The sequence below is a fragment of the Rutilus rutilus genome (assembly GCF_951802725.1).
Source record: "Rutilus rutilus genome assembly, chromosome: 7".
NCBI lineage: Eukaryota > Metazoa > Chordata > Actinopteri > Cypriniformes > Leuciscidae > Rutilus > Rutilus rutilus.
Window position 1 is genome coordinate 33,921,873 of NC_140221.1, and position 20,138 is coordinate 33,942,010.

Here is a 20,138-nt window from a genome sequence, read left to right on the forward strand (position 1 = left end):
GACGATTATTTATAAGAAAATTGGCACATAAGTTTCATTAACAATGCAAATGGTCATTTATAATTCATGGGCTGTCGTCATTAACTATTAACAGGAGTCATTTGAGATTTTGTTTATTTGTTCATTTAGGTAGTCATTGTTAATTGAAAATACAGCTCATTTTAAATTCTTTTAGTAAGAAATCAAGAATAGAATTATTAATGAATAATTTAATTCATTCAATTATTAATTGAATCATAAATTAAACTTTACTGTAAAAACCTTGTAAATTCTTTACTGTGTTTATCCAATTGATTTGTCCAATGTATTGGAATTGATCAAATTAAATAAAGTTATCTCAAATTTTGGAAGTAAGTAAATCTCAAAAACACTCAAAAAGTACAGTTTTCACAGTGTTTTTGCGTTTATTGTGAACCTTCCTTACTCGCGGTCACTACAGAGAAACCGCTTTTATATGCTGGATATCTGATCTGTGTGAATGTAGTTCTGTTACTTGATGTTATTTTAGTAGACCTCTTGTATATAATTAACCCAAAGCAATTAATGGTATTCTGCTGCGCTGTGTCTGAACAAGAAGGTTAGAACTTCCTGTTGACACAATGCCTCATCATTTACACACATTAAGTTTAACCAAAGTTAAACATGTTTAAACTATAGTTCAGTATATGAATCTCTTGTACTTAAATGGAACCAGGAAAAAAAGTGTGGTGTGAGAGTAATAATATTTTTACTAAGGTCCAAAAATGAGTTATTGAACTTTTTTCGAATTAACAAAGAATGATAAATTTGTCGTAAAGAAGAATAACTTAATCAGACCTTCACATTATTTACAATCTGTTATAATTTTCTTATTTTAATTCTAGAAAAAATATTTTCAGGTGTTTATCATGAAACTTGGGTATACTTGCCGTTCTTCATTTAGCCGACCTGCTTGTGTTTAGGTATCATGAGAGACACCTTGATATTTGAATCTTGAATCTGCCCTGTACACTGGCGTTTTGTTTGCTGGCTCTCACGGCTTTAGATCTTGACTACCATTTTCTGTAGTCAAGGAGACATTTGATTCCTTTTTTAGGAGTGGAGAGCCTGTTAACAGAGACCCACCTGACAGTCAGGTGTGTCTTCAGCTCAGATGCCTCGCAAGACTGAATAGCTGGACTCAAACTCAAACCGGCAAGATGCCTCGCAGAAAAAACGATATTGCGATAACCGTGGATGATGGTAAGTAGATTTTATTATCAGAAGAGGATCATTCCAATGCATGTTGATTCAATTTGATTCAGTGTATACTAGACTGTTCGTTTGGTAGGCTGGGTAACTATTTGCAACTTTTATTTACTGTTCTGATATAGTTTTTATATTCTGATGTAGTGCAGTTGATGATTTTACAACTGGCAGGCATGTGTTGTGATGTTGTGTTTCCTGCTGTTATAAGTTTGTGAGTGAGTTTTTGAATGATGACCCTTATTTAACAGGTTTACCTAATTTATGGTAATTGTTTTAATGATTAACACAATATATCATGTATGCCATGAATGCACTCATCTGACAGGATGTTAAATAGTTGTGTTATTGAGTTATTGTGACATTATTTTTAAAATGAAAGAAATTCTCATGATATTAATACAGTGTATGTGTGTGTGTTACAGTTGGGATGGAAATCGATGCAGAATATGATAGTGGAAGTGACGGTAAGTTTTGAAGATGGTTGAATTTTTTTTATACATTTTTTTATTAACATAATTATTGTTTATCATTATTATTTATTATAATATTACTTTCGATAATATTCGATAATATTATTGTATTATTTTTAATTACTATTTTGAATGTGCATGTCATGCAGTGATCTTACTAAATGTATTTTGTCCATTTTTTATATTTAATTAAAATATAATATGAATGTATGTATGTATGTATATATACACACTCTCACACACACACACATTTTCTCTATATTTTCAGTGGATTCAAAAAGAAGAGCAAAAGGCAGGAATAAACCGAAGCCTGCTGCTCGAGGAAGGAAAGCCAAGCCTGCCGATAGCGTGGAGGAGAGCGACGAAGAGGAGGAGACTCCACGGAAGAGGAAAGGCCGAAAGAAGAAGGAAGTAAGTGAAGACGAGAGCGAGGAAGAGCAGAAAGGAAGAAGAAAGAAAGCAGCAGGTGCGAAGAAGAGGGCTGCCAAGAAAGATGACTCAGAAGAGGAGAGCGAAGAGGAGAAAGGAGATAAAAGAAAAGGAAGGAAAAAAGGCACAACTAAGAAGGATAAAGAGGTGGAGAATATCAAGGAGAAGAAGGGGAATGGCAAAGCAGCAGGAAAAGGAGGGAAGGATAAACAGGAAGATAAGGATAAGAAAAAGAACAAAGGCAAAAACAGCAGGTGCAGTATTCTCTAGCCTCCCTCTCCACGCCACACACACACACGGTGCCGTTCACTTCTCATTACCTCCACAGCCATACACATCTATTGCCATAAAATAACTTTTGAATGTTCTCAACTATTCATATTGCAAAATTTGTGGTAAAATGCAGCCAAGGAACTAAAACCTCTGAACAACCGCAAAAGTGTTGTTATCATAATATTGTATTGTATTGTATTGATTGTATTGCTATAAATAAATAAAAATATGATATTTATTTAATTTATTTAAAGTTTTAATCATTCACTAAACCTATGTATAGGGTACATTCAGGGTGATTGGGACACTTTTTGCCATTGAAATGACTTGGAAAAAGTGTCCCAAACAACCTGAATTCACTCCTATATATATAGACTTGTCACTATATTATAGAGTATTATAGCAACCAATGTAAAGTAGTATTGTTGTTATTGGCTATACATGTTTTGGTTTCAGTTGGACATTTCATTCTTTTTTTTTTGCCTTCCAACCGATAATCTGGAAGTGCTTTTCATGGTCATCCTGCTCACTAGAACTTTTGACTTGACTTGACCAAAACAACAATATCCTTGTGGGATATACTTTTAAACTGGACTTAAAGGACTGACTGCTGACTCTTGGGTCTCGGCTTTGTTCTGCAGCGGTTCATCATCAGACAACAATTCAGAAGACGAGTCTCTGTCTGAGGGAGAGATGGCCCGACTAAAAGAGGAAGTGGAGGAGAAGAAAAAGCTGATAGCGACACTTCGGAACAAACCCTGGCGCATGAAGAGGAAACTCAAATGCCTGAAGTAAAACGGATTTCCTCCTACTCATTGTTTGAGCTCTTGTTTCAGTCACCTCTTAATCAAATGAAGTTCATTTATTTAGCATGAGTTTCATGTTTGTTTATGTGCTTCATTAAAGCTGACAAGTTGCTGTGCTTCTGCTTTCTTGCATTTTCACGTCTCTTAATGCACTTTAAGCTGATGTTTAAAGGAGCTCTTATTGGCTACATATTCTTACTGGCTCTGAAAATTATTTTTAGGAAGCATGGAAGTAATTTGAATTAGAATCAGTATGACAACATGGCACTTTTGAAGTTTACAAAAAGTTTCGGTAAAGAATCACCATCATCCAAAATGTGCTCGATTGTACTTTGAGATAAAACACTTGACACAGAGACTACGCCAATGCATTCATTACCTAGTGGCCTCCATCTGAACCTTTACCTCAGACTGCCCAGTGGAATTGACCAGTGTGGGTGACAAACGAGAGTTTGGACAAGTGCCCTCAGAAGTTAGTAGAGACTGACACACTGCCCAAGAAAGCATCAATAACATGGGCCCTGAAGCTGTAGGGAAAGAAACAGTGCCACATAGGGGACACTCACTTGGCAAAGCTTCATGGGTAGCTTCTGGTTGGTGAGTGGAATGTTACAGTTTCATGAGCTTGATGCTGTTTTATGCATGCTGATGTTTCTTGAGGGCAGTCTTTGCATGCATGTTTGGGTACAATTCTCTTCAGAGATCTCATGTACAAAGTGCCATAAGGTCATATGGTCATGTCCAAACAATACACGGATGTCGATATGGTCCACCACGGGTTATAATGAGGTGCTTTGTAGGTTTGAGTTTTAGTTCAGTTAACTACAATTAAACTGGTACCCATACTATTTCCATGTGAAAACATTAAAGGGTTGTTTCATCCAAAAATGAAAGTTCTTTCATCATATACTCACCCTCATGTCATTTCAAATCAAACCTGTATGACTTCTTCTCTTCTTTTGCCTATACAATGAAAGTCAAAGGGGTCTAAAACAACACTGGACCCCAGTGACTTTCATTTTATGGACAATCCCCCCCAAATTACTTCTTTTGCTTCACATTTGGGTGAACTATCCCTTTAAGTAATATCCGTTTATTAGTGAATTAGTTCATCTTGTGTCCATCTGGACCATTCACATTCATTATTCATTGATGAGTTAATTAATTGGCTGTAGGCTCAAGTTACAGAGTGTGAAGGTTGTGAGTGAAACATGATATTTGTTCCTAGTATTATCTCTGGTGCTTACTATACAATGCTGAATGGCCATGCTGCGTAATACACGCAGAACCAGCCAGTAAGTCAGTGGACTGGTCCGTCTACACATGTATAGCAGCATGCAAAGATTACAACCCCAACAGGACAGAGAGAAATACTCATGCCCTGTTGAAATCTGAAACAAAAACAGAAAGTTTGTTGAGATATTGTGCCATACATTTTATTTCCATGTTAATACAAGTTTCTATTTATATCACCTGTTAGAGAAGCCCAGGGGTTTGTAGAAAAGTTTGAAGGGGCTTTGGGCAAAGGAAAAGGAAGGAGACTCTATGCATTCAAAGTCATGATGGCTAAGGTACAGCATTAAATATTCCATAGTGACATGTTACATTTTAAATGCAATCACTGAATATGTTTTGTTTGTTCGTTTCTCAGAAATTAATCAAATTCAATAGAGACTTTGAAAACTTCAAGACAGCCTGCATTCCCTGGGAGAGTCGGATAAAAGAAGTGGAAAGTCTGTTCATCTCTGTTTCTTTTTCTTTTTTATCGAAATCTGTATTTTCAGAGTTCAGTATGTTTCTTATTCTCTTCTCAACTGTTTTATTCTCATAGGTCACTTTGGGTCATCTGTTGCCTCCTACTTCATTTTCCTGCGGTGGATGTATGGATTAAACCTTGTTCTCTTCGGCTTTGTGTTTGGACTTGTTGTTATGCCAGAGGTGAGATGTGATGCTAATGTCTTTGTTTAAACACCTTTTAGGCAATATACACTACCGTTTATTGTAAAAATTGTAATATTGTAAATTGGCAAATTACAATTTTATTGTAAAGAGTCTAAAGAGTTTTCAGCAGCCATTCCTCCTGTCTTCAGTGTCACATGATCCTTCAGAAATCATTCTTATATGCTGGTTTGCCTCTCAAGAAACATTTCCTATTATTATCGATGTTGTGCTGCTTGATATTTTTGTGGAAACCGTGATTGGTCAGACTGGTAACCGAAAGGTTGCGGGTTTGATTCTCAATACCAGCAGGAAATGAATGAAATGCACTTGAGCAAGGCACCAACCCACAATCGCTCCCCGGGTGCCACAGCAATGGCTGCCCACTGCTCTGGTTGTGTGTGTCCATGGTTTGCAGTGTGTGTTCACTACTCACTGCTCCTAATGTGTGCATTAACTTGAATGCAGAGTACAAATTCCAAGTATGGGTTATCATACTTGGCCTTCATGTCATAAAAGAGAAAATTTAAATAAAAGCTACACTAATATGATCTGTGTCTTTCTCTTTGTAGGTACTGATGGGCATGCCTTACGGCTCCCTTCCCAGAAAAACAGTCCCCAGAGAAGAACAGGATACTGCCATGGACTACTCTGTCCTGTTTGAGTTTGGCGTAAGGATTTTTCACTATTGGATTCTGTGTAAAAGAGGTTGTAAGATTGCTATTGTCTTATTTGGATTATACCTTTAGCATTTTTTTCACAGGGTTATTGCAAGTACTCCGTTATGTTTTATGGTTTCTACAATAACCAACGAAGTATCGGAGTCCTCCAGTTCCGGTTACCTCTGTCATATCTTTTGGTTGGTGTTGGGATATTTGGCTACAGTCTAATGGTGGTTATCAGAACGTGAGTCTAATAACTACATCTGCAGCATTGACAGTGTCACTCTGTATAGGGTTTTGCTCACTGAAAATGCTCTTTTTGCTGATAATGTGGAGCCTCTTTCTTTCTTTTTTTAATGGCCTACCTTCTTCTAGAATGGCAAGAAATGCCAATGAAGGAGGAGATGGAGCAGAGGATAGTGCCTTCACCTTTTGCTGGAAGCTGTTTACCAGCTGGGATTACCTTATAGGAAACCCAGAGACAGCTGACAACAAGTTTGCATCCACCACCACAAGCTTCAAGGTTAATAACATCAAAGAATGGTACACTGTGCTGTGAAAACTTCTGCATAGCTAGACTGATAAAATCAAACATTAACTGAGTCATATTTCCTCAGGAATCTATAGTGGATGAGCAGGAAAACCTAAAGGATGAGAACATTCACCTGCGCCGCTTTCTACGTGTCCTAGCCAACGTTCTCATCCTGTGCTGCTTGGGTGGGAGTGGATTCCTCATCTACACTGTGGTCAAAAGATCTCAAGAGTTTGCCAAATTGGACAGGAATGAACTGACATGGCTTCAAAAAAATGAGGTACCCCTTTTCTTTTACCTTTCAGTTTATTAATATGATGGTACATGAAAAAAAGAAGGAAATTGTGAAACTCTGTGTCTTCTTCGGTCAGGTTGAAATTGTGATGTCCCTGTTGGGCTTGGTGTGTCCACCTCTGTTTGAGGTCATAGGGGAGCTGGAAGACTATCACCCTCGAATCGCCCTAAAATGGCAGCTGGCCAGAATCTTTGCCCTCTTTCTGGGCAACCTGTACACTTTTCTGTTTGCTCTGTTTGATGAAGTCAATGCAAAGGTATGACCATAGAGGGTCTAGTAACCATAAACATAATAAAAAGAGGATATTACTCTGCTTAAGAGTTTTGGGATCAGCCCTTACACATATACCTGTTACATTTTATGTGAATCATTTCTTTGGTATTGTATGTTCACAGCTTGAAAACGAGAAACAGATAAAAAATGAAACCATCTGGGCTCTTAAAGAATACTATGACAACTACACCTTACAGTACAATGTCACAGAAAACATTCCCCCTCCAATCACCTCCCCAGCTGATGTCATCAGGGGGCCATGCTGGGAGACAGAAGTTGGCATTGTAGGTACCGTCAGCACCAACATCACCATCACCAAACTTATCAGTAACAGTCAGTGCTGATCCATGTACAGTGTTGCCTACTATTTTCAATGGAAAGTATAGCTCAAGTAGCCTGCTCAAAAAGTTACTACATGTCGCTGGATGACGTAATGCGCCAATTGTCAGCACTTTACATCCGTTTTTTCTCCTAATCCGTGCTCACATGTATTTTAATATAATATATAGCCTAATGTCCAATACAGCTAAATTTTTTCTGTCAGAAAATGGAACAAGTATGTCACAGTGACTGATTACATGTTAACCAGCAGTCCAAATATCACTATATTTGTTGTTAGCTGACAAGTTGCTAAGTTGGCAACACTGACCCTGTAGTGCTTGACAAAATATTAGTCACAAAAATCTATTTTTTGAAATGGAACAGTTTAACCCTAAAATGTAAAAGTACATCTAAATGTATCATATTTGATACATCAGGCTTTTACGGTTCATAGAGTGTGAAATAGTCACAGCAGGGGTGGCAAACTCCAAAGTTCAGCTCCAACCCCAATCAAACACACCTGAACCAGATCATCAGGGCCCACGTCTGAAAGCTTAAAAGCGCTGCCTTCGGAGGACGCATTCCAAGGTAGAAAGGCATCAAGGAACGTACGAATCCAATGTTAGCTTCACTTCCTGTCTCCTGACATACCTTCATCTGTTTGATTTTTGAAGGCAGCATAGTTGTATCTTTCACTGACTTTAATATCCCACAATCCCGTGCTTTCCATTCTATGACAGTTCAGCTAAGAAATAAAGATGCCGTCTGAAAGTTGCGGTTGCTGGTCAGTTTGTGTGTAAATGTACGTTTTTGGTGTCACTTCTGATGTCATTTCTAACAAGAAATTACTATTGATATAAAATATTCACTTTGTTTTCACCAATGCTCCATCTATTATGCCTTAAATCACTAAACCGTAACGCTGCCTCAGAAGTCTGTCTGAAATCAGATTTGTGAGGTACTTTTGTGCGCAAACGCACAAGTGCAACAAGAACTTAAGTTGCTTCAGTCTAGTAAATGTTAATCTTGAAATATTACTGACAATACAAAAGTTATACAAATATATAATAATTTTACTAAAAGGCCTTTTACTTGCTAAAAAAGTATGATCTATCAAACAGAGTGCCGAAGTCAGTAGATTGTGTGCAACAGGTTTCTCAGCAATGTTTGATTCATGCTGATAATTCAAAGGCCTTAGAAATTCATGTATCAAACATAATACAGTAGGCTTTATATGGTTAAAATGTACTGCTTTATTTCCTCACAGGAGTTTGTGAAGCTCACCGTATCCGACATCCAGGTGACATATCTGACCATTCTGATAGGGGACTTCCTACGAGCCGTGATTGTGAGATTCCTCAACTATTGCTGGTGTTGGGATCTTGAAGCTGGGTTTGTAAGTCCAACCTCACACCCTGCTGTTATTCAAGTTACTCACGTAACACTGTGTAAACAAGCTGGAACAGTATCAGTTGGATGACCTCTGTCAGATGCACATTTTAGTTGTTAAGGTTAGTTCCTAGCAATTTAGTGATGATGGGACGTTCCCATCAAGAAGAGGCCAGATGTTAGAAACCTGACTGACTGTGAATATGTCAGGTTAAGTATATTCTCATCAAAAAGTTTTTTGTGCTCAGAAATGACTGCTCTATATGGCTTTGCCCTGTCGCCCTCATTTTCCTGTCACTCGATATAGGTAACATACTACTCATTCATCCGAGGTCAACTGAACTCCATGAGAAGGTGGCAGGATAGGTGATAGGGCTGCTTTACAACCAGAGTCACAGAGAGACACACTACACCATTCAGGGCACTTAATTACAGAGAGAGAGAGAGAGAGAGAGCGAGAGAGAGAGAGAGGTATCTTTTACTGTGACATCTCTTTCTGTGTTGTCATGCATACAGATATTTATGCATGTGAGTGTGTTTGTGTTTCTGCAGCCATCTTATGGAGAGTTTGACATCAGTGGTAATGTACTTGGGCTCATCTTCAACCAGGGAATGATCTGGTAAGTAGATCATGCGAGTAAAAACACAGCATCTCGGCGATGGACAGTGTGATGACCTCACATAATGTGTGTGTTTCAGGATGGGCGCATTTTACGCCCCTGGGCTGGTGGGAGTAAACGTGTTGCGTCTGCTGAGCTCCATGTATTACCAGTGCTGGGCAGTGATGGCCTGTAACGTTCCCCATGAGAGAGTGTTCAAAGCCTCACGTTCTAATAACTTCTACATGGGATTGCTCCTCCTCGTCCTCTTCCTCAGTCTTATGCCTGTGATCTACTCCATTATGACCCTGCCACCGTCTTTTGACTGTGGACCCTTCAGGTAGCTTTTAAACTATATCAAGATTTATGTATTAATCCTTGAAAAGGCTCACTGTGGTCAAAAATGGGAAAAAGTTGAAAAGTACAGAATGCCTGAACAAATTATTCCTGTAGGAACAGATTTGTTAAGTATGGAAGCCCATTTACGCCACATAAGAAAAAGAAATCATGCTTTGGTAAATTATGATTATGACATGAAAAGTCAAAATTATGACATACTAAGTAATTATAAGATAAAGTTGAGATTACAGTTGTAATTGAAATTATTCAACCTCAGTTGCAAATCAGGTTTATTGGCAAAATGTACTGACTTTCAGCTGTTTGCCTTGAAAAAATCAACAAAGGTAATTGAAATAGCTCAACACAACACATGTTTTAAGTGGTTTCCCCAAATTCAACTGAAAATGCAACATTTAATGACTTCTGCAGTCTCAAACTTATTCAACCCCTTCATGGAAAGCATCTTAAGTACTTAGTAGAACACCCTTTTGCTGTCTGCTGCAAACAAGATGTATAACCAGACACCAGCTTCTGGCAGCGTTTCTGAGGAATCTTAGCCCATTCCTCATGAGCAATGGCCTCCAGTTCAGTAATATTCTTGAGTGTGTGTGCTGCAACCGCCTTCTTCAAATCCCACCAGAGATTTTCTATGGGGTTCAAGTCAGGTGACTGATGGCCAATGTAGAATCTTCCAGGACTTCTTCTGCACCCAAGCCTTGGTGGAATTTGAGGATGCTTGGGATCATTGTCCTGTTGGAAGGTCCAATGACACCCAAGCTTCAGCTTCCTCCCTGACTGCATGACGTTTTGTCCTAGGATTTTCTGATACTTCAATAAATCCATCTTGCCTTCCACATGCTGCAGGTTTCCAGTGCCAGAGGATGCATAGCAGCCCCAGAGCATCACCGAACCACCAAAAGAGTGTTCTTTTCAGCTTTTCAGTTCCAGTTTTGTTTCATCGCTCCACAGAACAGAATCACAAACATTCTTTGGCTTATTTATATGATTTTGAGCACTTTTCTTGTGCTTTTGAATCAGTAGCTGTGTACGTCATGGAGTTCTGGCATTGAAATCGCATGTATTTAGTACACGCCTTACTGTGCAAGCTGAAACCTCAGTGTCTGTTGCCACCAAGTCTTGCTGCAGGTCTTTTGCAGTCACTCAAGGGTTTTTTCTGAATCTGTCTTCTCAGAAATCTGATTGCAGCCATTGATAGATTCCTTTTTCTGCCTCTTCCAGATAGTGTAACCACTGTCTTTAACTTTGAACTTGTGAACTATGCTTCCAACGGTGTCTCTAGGAACATTTAGTGCCTTCGCAATGTTTTGTATCATGTTCCTTGTTTTTGAAGAGCAATGATATCTTCACTTAACTTTTTGGACCATTTTTTTTACTTAGCCATATTTCTAATATGCAGTCAACAAACCAACCCTGTTCAGATATTTCATGTGTTCTAGCTCAATCATACCAGGTGCAACTAATGAAGCCCTTCATTAGTTGCATCAGGTGTGTTTTAGACAACACCTGTTTTGCAGATTTGTGCTGTTGTGAGGGATTCTATTCAGGGGTTGAATAATTTTGAGACTACAAAAGTCATTAAAAGTTGCAATTTCAGTTGAATTTGGGGAAACCACTTAAAACATTTTTGTTCATTGCAAACAGCTGAAAGTCTGTAAATTATGCCAATAAACCTGATTTGCAATGGGGGTTGAATAATTTCGATTACAGCTATAGGGTTATATATGATGTATGTACATAGTACAGTATGTCATAATTTTGACTTTTTATATCATAATTTTGGCTTTTTATTTATTTAGAGTACAGAATGTACAAAATTATAACATTTCATCTCATAATTACTTCATATGTCTTTTTAATCTCAATTATGCATGATATTTGTCTTATTTATGGGGAAATTAGCTTTCATGATTAAAGGCAAATTAATACAGGAGATCTGATAAAATACTTAGCTGGTTGCAACTTACTTAGCTAAGAGGTTATAAAACAAAAGTGATTAAATAAACATAAAATGTGTGTTATTTGCAGGATATTTTGAACAAGTATGTCTTAAAATGTTACAAAAACATCTTACTACAGTATAATAACAAGCTTGTTTCATGTTGGTCCATCAATATGGAATAAAAATGTATATTTTAAATTGTCATACATTTTTAGACCAGCAAAATAGGGCCTAGACCGTGAACTCTGTCGTAGATTTTTCCCTAAACCTAACTATCTGGGTCGTCTCCAATCGATGTTCCCTGGGTCGTCTCCAATCGACGTTCCCTAACGTCTCCAATCGACGTTCAATATATAGTAGTTCTCAGGGAATCTCTCCCAAGAAGCAAGGGTGGAGGATCTCAGGCAAATTCCACTGAGAATCCCACCAGTTAATAGAATACAACAGTTTTTATAGAATAGGGAGGTATGGCAAAATGATATGAATTTAATTGGTTCTTCATATGCAAACCCTTCTGTTACTAGGTAAAGCAAACTTTGTTTTAATGATTACTTCATTGTTAATCACAAGGTTCTAACCTAGTTATCTGTCTAGTTTCATTTCCCATATTTGTTATTTTTACACTCACACAACCAAAGTCAAAGGGGTATGGCAGCACAACATAAAACATTCAAAAACACAGGATAGAATGTTTTAGTACATTGTGTTTCAAAGTGTTAGTTTTGTTTGGCCTAAAAAGGGAAGTAAGGTTAGATGTTAGAGTTAATATTAGTTTGATATACAGTTTACTATTTTATTCATTAGAAATCCACCACATCTCATATTTAAATTTTTCTGTAAAATTTTTCTGTGAATCATAAATGTCCTGAGCAATGTGAGATCCACGTCTCTCCACAGTGGTAAAGATAAGATGTTTGATGTGATCACGGAGACTATAGAGAAGGACTTGCCACCATTTATGGCAGACATCTTCGGTTATGCATCCAACCCAGGCCTCATAATTTCTGCAGTCCTGCTCATGGTGTGAGTAGTCACCTAATGTGAAGTATAAAGGTAAATTTTATGATTTATTTGCATTTAATAAAACTATCTGTATGTCTTGTCTCTGACAGGTTGGCTATTTATTACCTGAATGCTGTGTCCAAAGCATATCAGAACGCTAACATGGAATTAAAACGCAAAATGCAAATGGTTGGTAAACGTTTTTTGTAAATGATGGTAAAGTTATCTGACATCAGCAGTGTCAGCCATTGGTTTATATTTTCTGCTCCATCATATAGCAAAGAGATGAGGAGAAGAACAGGAGGAACAACAAGGACAGCACCAACCAGGTGATGAAAGACCTGGAGGATCTTATGCCCAACAAGTCCCTGATTCCCCCTCCATCTGCTGAAGAGGCTGGTCAGTGGGCTAAACAACTCGTTGAACTAGTCATGACATGTTTCTTTTGCCGTGTTTCCCCTACTGGTGTTCACATTGTAGGAGATGCTTCCAAACTCTTGTGATCTTCAAACTTGAGAGTGGAACCGTCTTCATTCACAACGGAGTGTCTGTTTCTGTGACAAACTTGCCATTTTTATTACAGAGAAACCAACTGACCAGCTTAGCAAGTCACCAAAAGTGACTGGCAAACCAGGCGCTGCAGCCACCGGGAAAGGGGTACATGTTCAGAGAGATGTGTCTTTGGCTGCGGCAAATCCTCGGGCACCAGTGACTCGCCCTCCAGGTCCCAGGCCACCCGGGCCTCTCCCAGGTAATGGCCGTGGACCTCCACCAGGTCAAGGGATGGGAAGAGGGAGAGGTGGACCACCACCACGAAGATAAGGCTTTAAGAATGTATATAGACACACACTCCACAGTCATACTACATATGGATCCAGATCGAATTGTAATACTATAACAGTGAGGAGGTGCTGTTGTTGTAAATATTTTTTGTGTAAAATGTATTTGTATGCTATTTAAAAAAGTGCAATAAAAGGTTTATGGATATACATGTCTGTGGTGGTTTATTCATCAAATCATTTCCATTATTACTGCACACAGATCAGGAATATATGAAATAAACATGTTTTCATGAATTGGATACCCTTCTTATGATCCCCCTTGTTGTGCCTTTATGCTTGCTAAAATTACTTAAAATATTTTGTAAAAGATAAATAAATTAAATATTAAAAATTAAAAATAGTATATATTTAATATTTTGCAGGCATCAAGATGAAACCTGAAAACATATATTTAACTTTAATTTGAAACTTTTAAATAACTTTCAGTGTCACAGAACAATAAATGCAACGTTAACCCTCTGGGGTCTAAGGTGTTTTTGGGGCCCTTGGGATGTTTTGACATGCCCTGACATTTGTGCTTTTTTCAGACAGCCGCACATTCTCCTCAAAACATCGGATTCATCCGCGCCGTGCCGATATAAGATTTGTTTTCTTAAGTTTATTATTATTATTAAATATTTTTTTTAAGTCAAATCAAATTATATGTGCAGTGCTAAGTATTGGGAATCCAGTATGTTCAATAGCTTACCCAGAATCCAGTCATTATTTCCTTGTTTCATAATATGTTCCCTTATACCACATATTAAATAATTAAGTAGAACAGAAGGCTACTTTAATTACAGGAGTTTCGTCTATGACAAATGCACTTCTACAGACAAGAATGCAATTAGGCCTACTACTGGTCCACTACTGACAAAAAAATATATATATATATATTTTTTTTTTGGATAATGGTTTGCGTTTTTTTTTACGCCAAGCAATGTCTACCAATTTGATTTTACATGTTTAAAATAAAATAAAAAAGCTTAGATTTTACGAATCTAATTTTAAAACCCTCCCTAAAATGCATACAGAAACCATCGACGCAAACAGTCACAGCTGCCAGTATTATTTCATTAACAGACTGTCTTATAACTCGATTCAATTTTCTAATCATAATCGAGTCTGCTTTCTCTTTCCTCCTCGATATGTAAAGGCTGTGAGCTTTCAGGGTTTTAAAAATACTGCCATCGTGTGGAAACACGCACTTAATATCTCATTGGCTTTCATTCATGCTTGTACATCGATCATCTCGACGGCCCTCCAGTGTTCTCTGCTTCTGAGAATCAGTCTGTGTTTTTGTGCAGTCATGGAGACACGTACGTTCTTAAAAAGAGTTCTTGCACAGCCATTTTTCAGCTGGTAAAACTTTGGAAGTATTTGACTGCAAACGCGGGAGCGGTTTCAAAGGTAAGATAATGCAAATTAACAGTTACGTGATTTAGTTTACCTTTTTGTCCTTTCCGTTTCTGCCGGTTTTTCGCTTCTATCTTCAGTGCCGTTTTATTTGAAAGTAATATACAATAATAGCTATTATAAAGTTTTAATTTCCCTAAGGTTGCTCTTTAAAGCTATTTATAGAGTGTAAAATAGAGTAGTGTATTATGCTTAATGCGTTAAACCCCTATTTTAAATATACCACAGTCATTTTCTCCTTTTTTGCAGTGCGTGCCATGTATCTTGAGGAGATTTCCCGAACGACAAACCTTACATCTGGAGTGACTCTGTTCCTCTGTGCCTTCGCTCTGCTCTTGCTGGCTCTCCATGGTCGACGAAGAGGACCAGGCTGCTCCTTTCCTCCAGGTCCCAAACCTTGGCCGTTAGTGGGCAACCTTTTCCAGATGGGGGAACAAATCCATTTGTCATTAACAAACCTAAGGGTTCAGTATGGAGATGTGTTCCAGGTGCAAATGGGTTCTCTTGTGGTAGTTGTTTTGAGCGGCTATTCTACAATCAAGGAGGCTCTGGTGCGGCAAGGAGAGGCATTTGCTGGACGCCCTGACCTTTTTACATTCTCTGCCGTTGCTAATGGCACCAGTATGACATTTAGTGAGAAGTATGGCGAAGCTTGGGTGCTTCACAAAAAGATCTGCAGAAACGCCTTGAGGACCTTTTCCCAAGCTGAGCCCAGAGACTCAAGTGCCTCGTGTCTTTTGGAGGAACATATCTGCACAGAGGCTATGGAGATGGTGGAGGCTCTGAAGGAACAAGGAGATAAGGTTGGAGATTCAGGGCTCGACCCGGTTAAGTTGCTAGTGACCTCAGTTGCCAATGTGGTTTGCACTCTGTGTTTTGGCAAGCGGTATGCCCACAACGATAAAGAGTTCCTCACCATCGTCCAAATCAATAATGAAGTCCTGCGCCTCTTTGCTGCAGGGAATCTGGCAGACTTTTTTCCTATCTTCCGTTACCTGCCCAGTCCGTCTCTGCGAAAGATGGTCCAGCACATTGGCAGAATGAACAGCTTCATGGAGCGCAACATCAGGGAACATCTCATCACCTTTGATAGGGTAATACTGTTGAAATATAAAGATGAGAAGACAAAACTGATTATTTTATCCCAGAGATGAGTGGCAGATTGTTAGTGTCAGAAGCCTCAGATTACATCTCTTCTCATGAGATGAGAATGAGATCAGAGGAGTGAACGGACAGAGGTTATATACTCCATACATTTATACATGCTTCATTAGAAAGAAAATCTGTCAGCATGCTTGCATATGCAGAATATATATATAAAGTTTGGGGTCGGCATCATTTTTTGTGTGTTTCTGGAAGAAGTCTCTTATGCTCACCAAGGCTGTGTTTATTTAATCAAAATACAATACAGTAAATTCAATAAAACAGTATAACATTGTGAAATATTACATTTTTACTTTTTCAATATATATTAAAATTTATTTTATTGCTGTGATGGCAACGCTGAATTTTCAGCAGCATTAACTCAAGTCTTCAGTGTCACATGATCCTTCAGAAATCATTCTGATATGCTGATTTGGTGCTAAAGTAACATTTCTTATTATAAGCAATTTTGAAAATAACTGTCTTTACTGTAACTTTTTATCAATTTAATTCATCATTGCTGAATAAAAGAATAAAACTATTCATTTCTTAAAAAAAACAAAATCTTACTGGCCTCAAACTTTGAACAGTATGTTATATTGGTGTTTTTTATACATTGTGGTCAGTAACTCAGTAACTATTATTATCCGACCTATACTCCAAAAAAATAAAGAGATTTCTCTTTCAGAGCACATGTGAAGTGATGCTTTGTTTCTGTTTATACAAACTAAAATATTCACATGCTCAGTTGAATTTGGTGTAAACAATGTATGCATGTGTGGAGAAGGCACCCGCATACATGGCCAGGAACAAGATGGATGTAAATGTCATAGAGAGAGTACATTCACTGTTTATTTTCCCACATTTTAAACATTTTGCAAATCTGATTCTCTGTGTGTTTGTACAGAACTGTATTCGGGACATCACCGATGCCCTTATAGCAATGAGTGAGGACAGGCAGGAGGACGAGGAAACGGCCATGCTCAGCAACTCACAGATCATCCACAGTGTTATTGACATCTTCGGAGCCGGTGAGAGACCGGGAGTCAAGAGAATACATGTGCGAATGTGGCATTGTGCTTTTAGAAAGACATACAACGGAACCATTTACATCCAGAACCAGATGTTTTTCCTGGCTCTTTGTTGTCACAGGGGAAGCTCTACAGACTGATCTAGAATTAGACATGGAGTTTTTCTGAGAATTTGCTTTAGATGTATGTTCTTCATCTGCTCTTGGCTTGTGCTGTTCGTTCCTGTTTCAGTTTATGCATCTTGGTAGTTCTAGTTCATTAAACAGTATTTAACAAACCCCCGTGAGGAGCTCAAACCACTCATTTTCATTCTTTTAGCCTGAGAACAGCCCACAACACATCTTCTTTCGATTTGGTTGCCCATATGCTAATTGTGACTTGTTTCTTGAGGCTGTTAACAGATTATGATCATAAACAATGCCTTTTTTTTTTTTTTCTTGTAGGTTTTGACACTATCATCTCCGGTTTGCAGTGGAGCCTTTTATACCTGATCAAGTTTCCAGACATCCAGGCTAAAATCCTCCAGGAGATAGGTGAAGACTAGAAAGGGCCAATCAAAACAACATTGTGTTTACTGGAAAAAACTATTTCCCATCATGCACGTCCCTTTCTTCAGCTGTGCTGCGGCATCCTAGGGAAACTGAATCTGCATTAGCGGGGATTTGTGGTTTGTTGTGAGACAGACACAGGAAACCAAAAATTATAGACAATTCAATACACAATTTTGAAAGTGGAGTTTAAAATACGTTGATGGAGAGCTAAAAGTGTCTTCCTGTGGCCTCGCTTTATTTTGTCTTTTGGAATTTGCTATAAACAGGAAATTATTTTGTTTTAAATGAGATTTTATCTACAGGGTTATTTTACTGCAAACAGAGACATCTGAATATATATATATTTTTAAAAGAAATCTTCCGGTGCTAAAACAATTTGTGAGGTCCAAAATAATATTGTTAAATCCAGTTCAAAATTCATTAAGTATTTCTTCATCTTCTTTTCTGGGTGTTTATTATGCTATATGTGCTTTCCTAGATAATCAGGTTGGTATGAACAGGCTTCCACAGTTTAAAGACAAGCCAAACATGCCGTACATAGAAGCTTTCATATTTGAAGTGTTTCGTCATGCATCCTATGTGCCTTTCACCATACCTCACTGGTGAGTCCATTTTTTCTCTCTGTTCTCTATAGTATCATAGTGTTATAGTACCATACTATTAACATATGACTGTATTCATAAACAGGTACTCACATTTTCCTCCATCATGTTATCTAGCACAACTGAAAACATAATACTGAATGGATACTTCATCCCCAAAGACACGTGTGTTTTCATCAACCAATATCAAGTCAATCACGATGTGTAAGTATTACATTCCTGACATAATCTTATTATATTTGTTTCCTAAGGCTCTCTTTATTATATAAATATTATTTATTTTATTAATATATTATAATATGAAATATAATGTAAATAAATTATTATAAATCATTTTATTACATCATTTTATATATAAAAGTAAAGTTATTTTTATAATATTTTTTTATATATTTTTACATAAATTTTTTTCTTTTATAAATATATAACGTTAATAAATTAAATAACTCAATTGAACTGAATTAAACTCATTATTTGGCAAAAAGGGACATTTGGGGCGATCCTGAGGCTTTCCGACCCGAACGATTCCTCACGCTGTCTGGCCATCTAAATAAAAATGTGACTGAGAAGGTAATGATATTTGGCATGGGAATACGGCGTTGCCTCGGTGACAGCTTTGCCCGTCTGGAGATGTTTGTGTTCTTAACCACCCTGTTGCATCGTCTGCACATAGAGAATATTCCAGGGCAAGAGCTTGACCTGAGCTCTACATTTGGACTCACCATGAAGCCCAGACCCTTCCTAATAAAAATCTCACCTCGTAACTGAACTATTATGCTCTCAGTGTTCCAGATGTTATGTTTTATGCACCCCAAATCAACCTACAATGCACCTCAGAATCATTGAAGTCACAGCACAAAGCTAATGTCGGCCATCACTGGACTGCTAAGCTAATTCGTCACTAATAATCATCATGTGGTCTTTTCTCTACCTCTGTTTCAAATGTTAGTGTTTTAGTAGAGTATTCAGCTCAACTGTTACTTGAATGTTTACTTTTGTACTCTGAGTGTATCAATATATGTGATCATGCATGAAGGTTTTAGCATGTAAGTGTTCTGGTTACTGCTTTTCGCAGATATTTGAAACATCAAAGAAAGCCACAATCTGTCTGTTGTTAAGCTGCTTTGTGTTATATAAACTGAATCAGTGAGAAATAATCAGAATTAATAGGCCTATTACTGATTTAGCAAAAAAAAAATATTCATTACATTATGAATAAAATGTAATCCAGTGTAATATAATATATTGACTATACAAAATTATATTATATTTATAATACTTTAAAGTTGTCAAGTCTCTATCATATCACTAAACTGTTGTTATCCATCTTATTGAACATCACAGAATTTAATAGAATAAAGGACAGTTAAAACCCCTAAAATGTATTTGCTGTTTTTTTTTTTTTTTTTTTTTTTTAGTTTGTGAAGAGAGTTGAGTGATTGAGATCTGTTTGTGTCTTTGACTATAGCATGAGCTGGTATTGATGTACACTACCTTTCAAAAGTTTGGGGACAGTAAGATTCATTTATTTATTTATTTTAAAGAAATTGATACTTTTATTCAGCAAGGATGTATTCAATTGTTTAAGACTTTTCCATTTTAATGGATTTCGGGCCGAGCGTTGCGAAATGGGACTGCCTAGCCATGGAGGACTGGTCTTGTCGCCTAGCAACTGTGACAGCTGTCATTGATGACTGACAGTAACGTTTGTACAGGGTTTATAATGTTCTAAATCTAAATATGCTCACCACCGTCCATTTCTGTACATAAGAAAGAGTATAAACTATACATAATCGCATCTTAGTAAAATATAAGTCAACATGTGAATGTGTGGCTTAAATTGAAACCCAATACTTAAATTAAAAGCAAATTCTCTCAAAAAAATCTTGTCATCACTGATTAATATACATTAAATATATATATATATATATATATATATATATATATATATATATATATATCAGGTTAAACTTTGATTAGTCACTCAAACCTATGTCTAAACCTCTCACTCTCGGGGTTTTTTTTTACACTTTTTACTCATGTTTGTAGTTCTGAATCC

General features: G+C 37.4%; 2 protein-coding genes across 2 annotated transcripts; both read left to right on the plus strand.

Annotated features, from left to right (window-relative positions):
- Positions 1–1,166: 1,166 nt before the first annotated feature.
- On the plus strand, positions 1,167–13,501 carry tmc2b (transmembrane channel-like 2b). Its single transcript, XM_084415469.1, has 20 exons — positions 1,167–1,221; positions 1,650–1,691; positions 1,966–2,380; positions 3,041–3,190; positions 4,686–4,776; positions 4,857–4,938; positions 5,037–5,143; positions 5,716–5,814; positions 5,907–6,049; positions 6,181–6,328; positions 6,423–6,617; positions 6,709–6,888; positions 7,028–7,189; positions 8,494–8,622; positions 9,168–9,235; positions 9,315–9,554; positions 12,411–12,536; positions 12,626–12,704; positions 12,794–12,914; positions 13,099–13,501. Exons 1-20 carry the CDS (start codon positions 1,179–1,181, stop codon positions 13,335–13,337), a joined length of 2,859 nt encoding a protein of 952 aa, XP_084271595.1. The 5' UTR covers positions 1,167–1,178; the 3' UTR covers positions 13,338–13,501.
- Positions 13,502–14,519: 1,018 nt separating this feature from the next.
- Positions 14,520–19,267, plus strand: cyp1d1 (cytochrome P450, family 1, subfamily D, polypeptide 1). Its single transcript, XM_084414887.1, has 7 exons — positions 14,520–14,746; positions 15,002–15,846; positions 16,803–16,926; positions 17,370–17,459; positions 17,956–18,079; positions 18,197–18,283; positions 18,565–19,267. Exons 2-7 carry the CDS (start codon positions 15,010–15,012, stop codon positions 18,845–18,847), a joined length of 1,545 nt encoding a protein of 514 aa, XP_084271013.1. The 5' UTR covers positions 14,520–14,746; positions 15,002–15,009; the 3' UTR covers positions 18,848–19,267.
- Positions 19,268–20,138: the final 871 nt, after the last annotated feature.

Excerpts from the sequence above, each read along its gene's own strand:
- tmc2b (XM_084415469.1), top strand. The coding sequence starts at position 1,179 with ATGCCTCGCAGAAAAAACGATATTGCGATAACCGTGGATGATG. Across the intron at positions 1,692-1,965 it reads ATATGATAGTGGAAGTGACG|TGGATTCAAAAAGAAGAGCA; the intron begins GTAAGTTTTGAA and ends CTATATTTTCAG. Across the intron at positions 9,555-12,410 it reads TTTGACTGTGGACCCTTCAG|TGGTAAAGATAAGATGTTTG; the intron begins GTAGCTTTTAAA and ends GTCTCTCCACAG.
- cyp1d1 (XM_084414887.1), top strand. The coding sequence starts at position 15,010 with ATGTATCTTGAGGAGATTTCCCGAACGACAAACCTTACATCTGGAGTG. Across the intron at positions 15,847-16,802 it reads ATCTCATCACCTTTGATAGG|AACTGTATTCGGGACATCAC; the intron begins GTAATACTGTTG and ends GTGTTTGTACAG. Across the intron at positions 18,284-18,564 it reads TATCAAGTCAATCACGATGT|GGACATTTGGGGCGATCCTG; the intron begins GTAAGTATTACA and ends TTTGGCAAAAAG.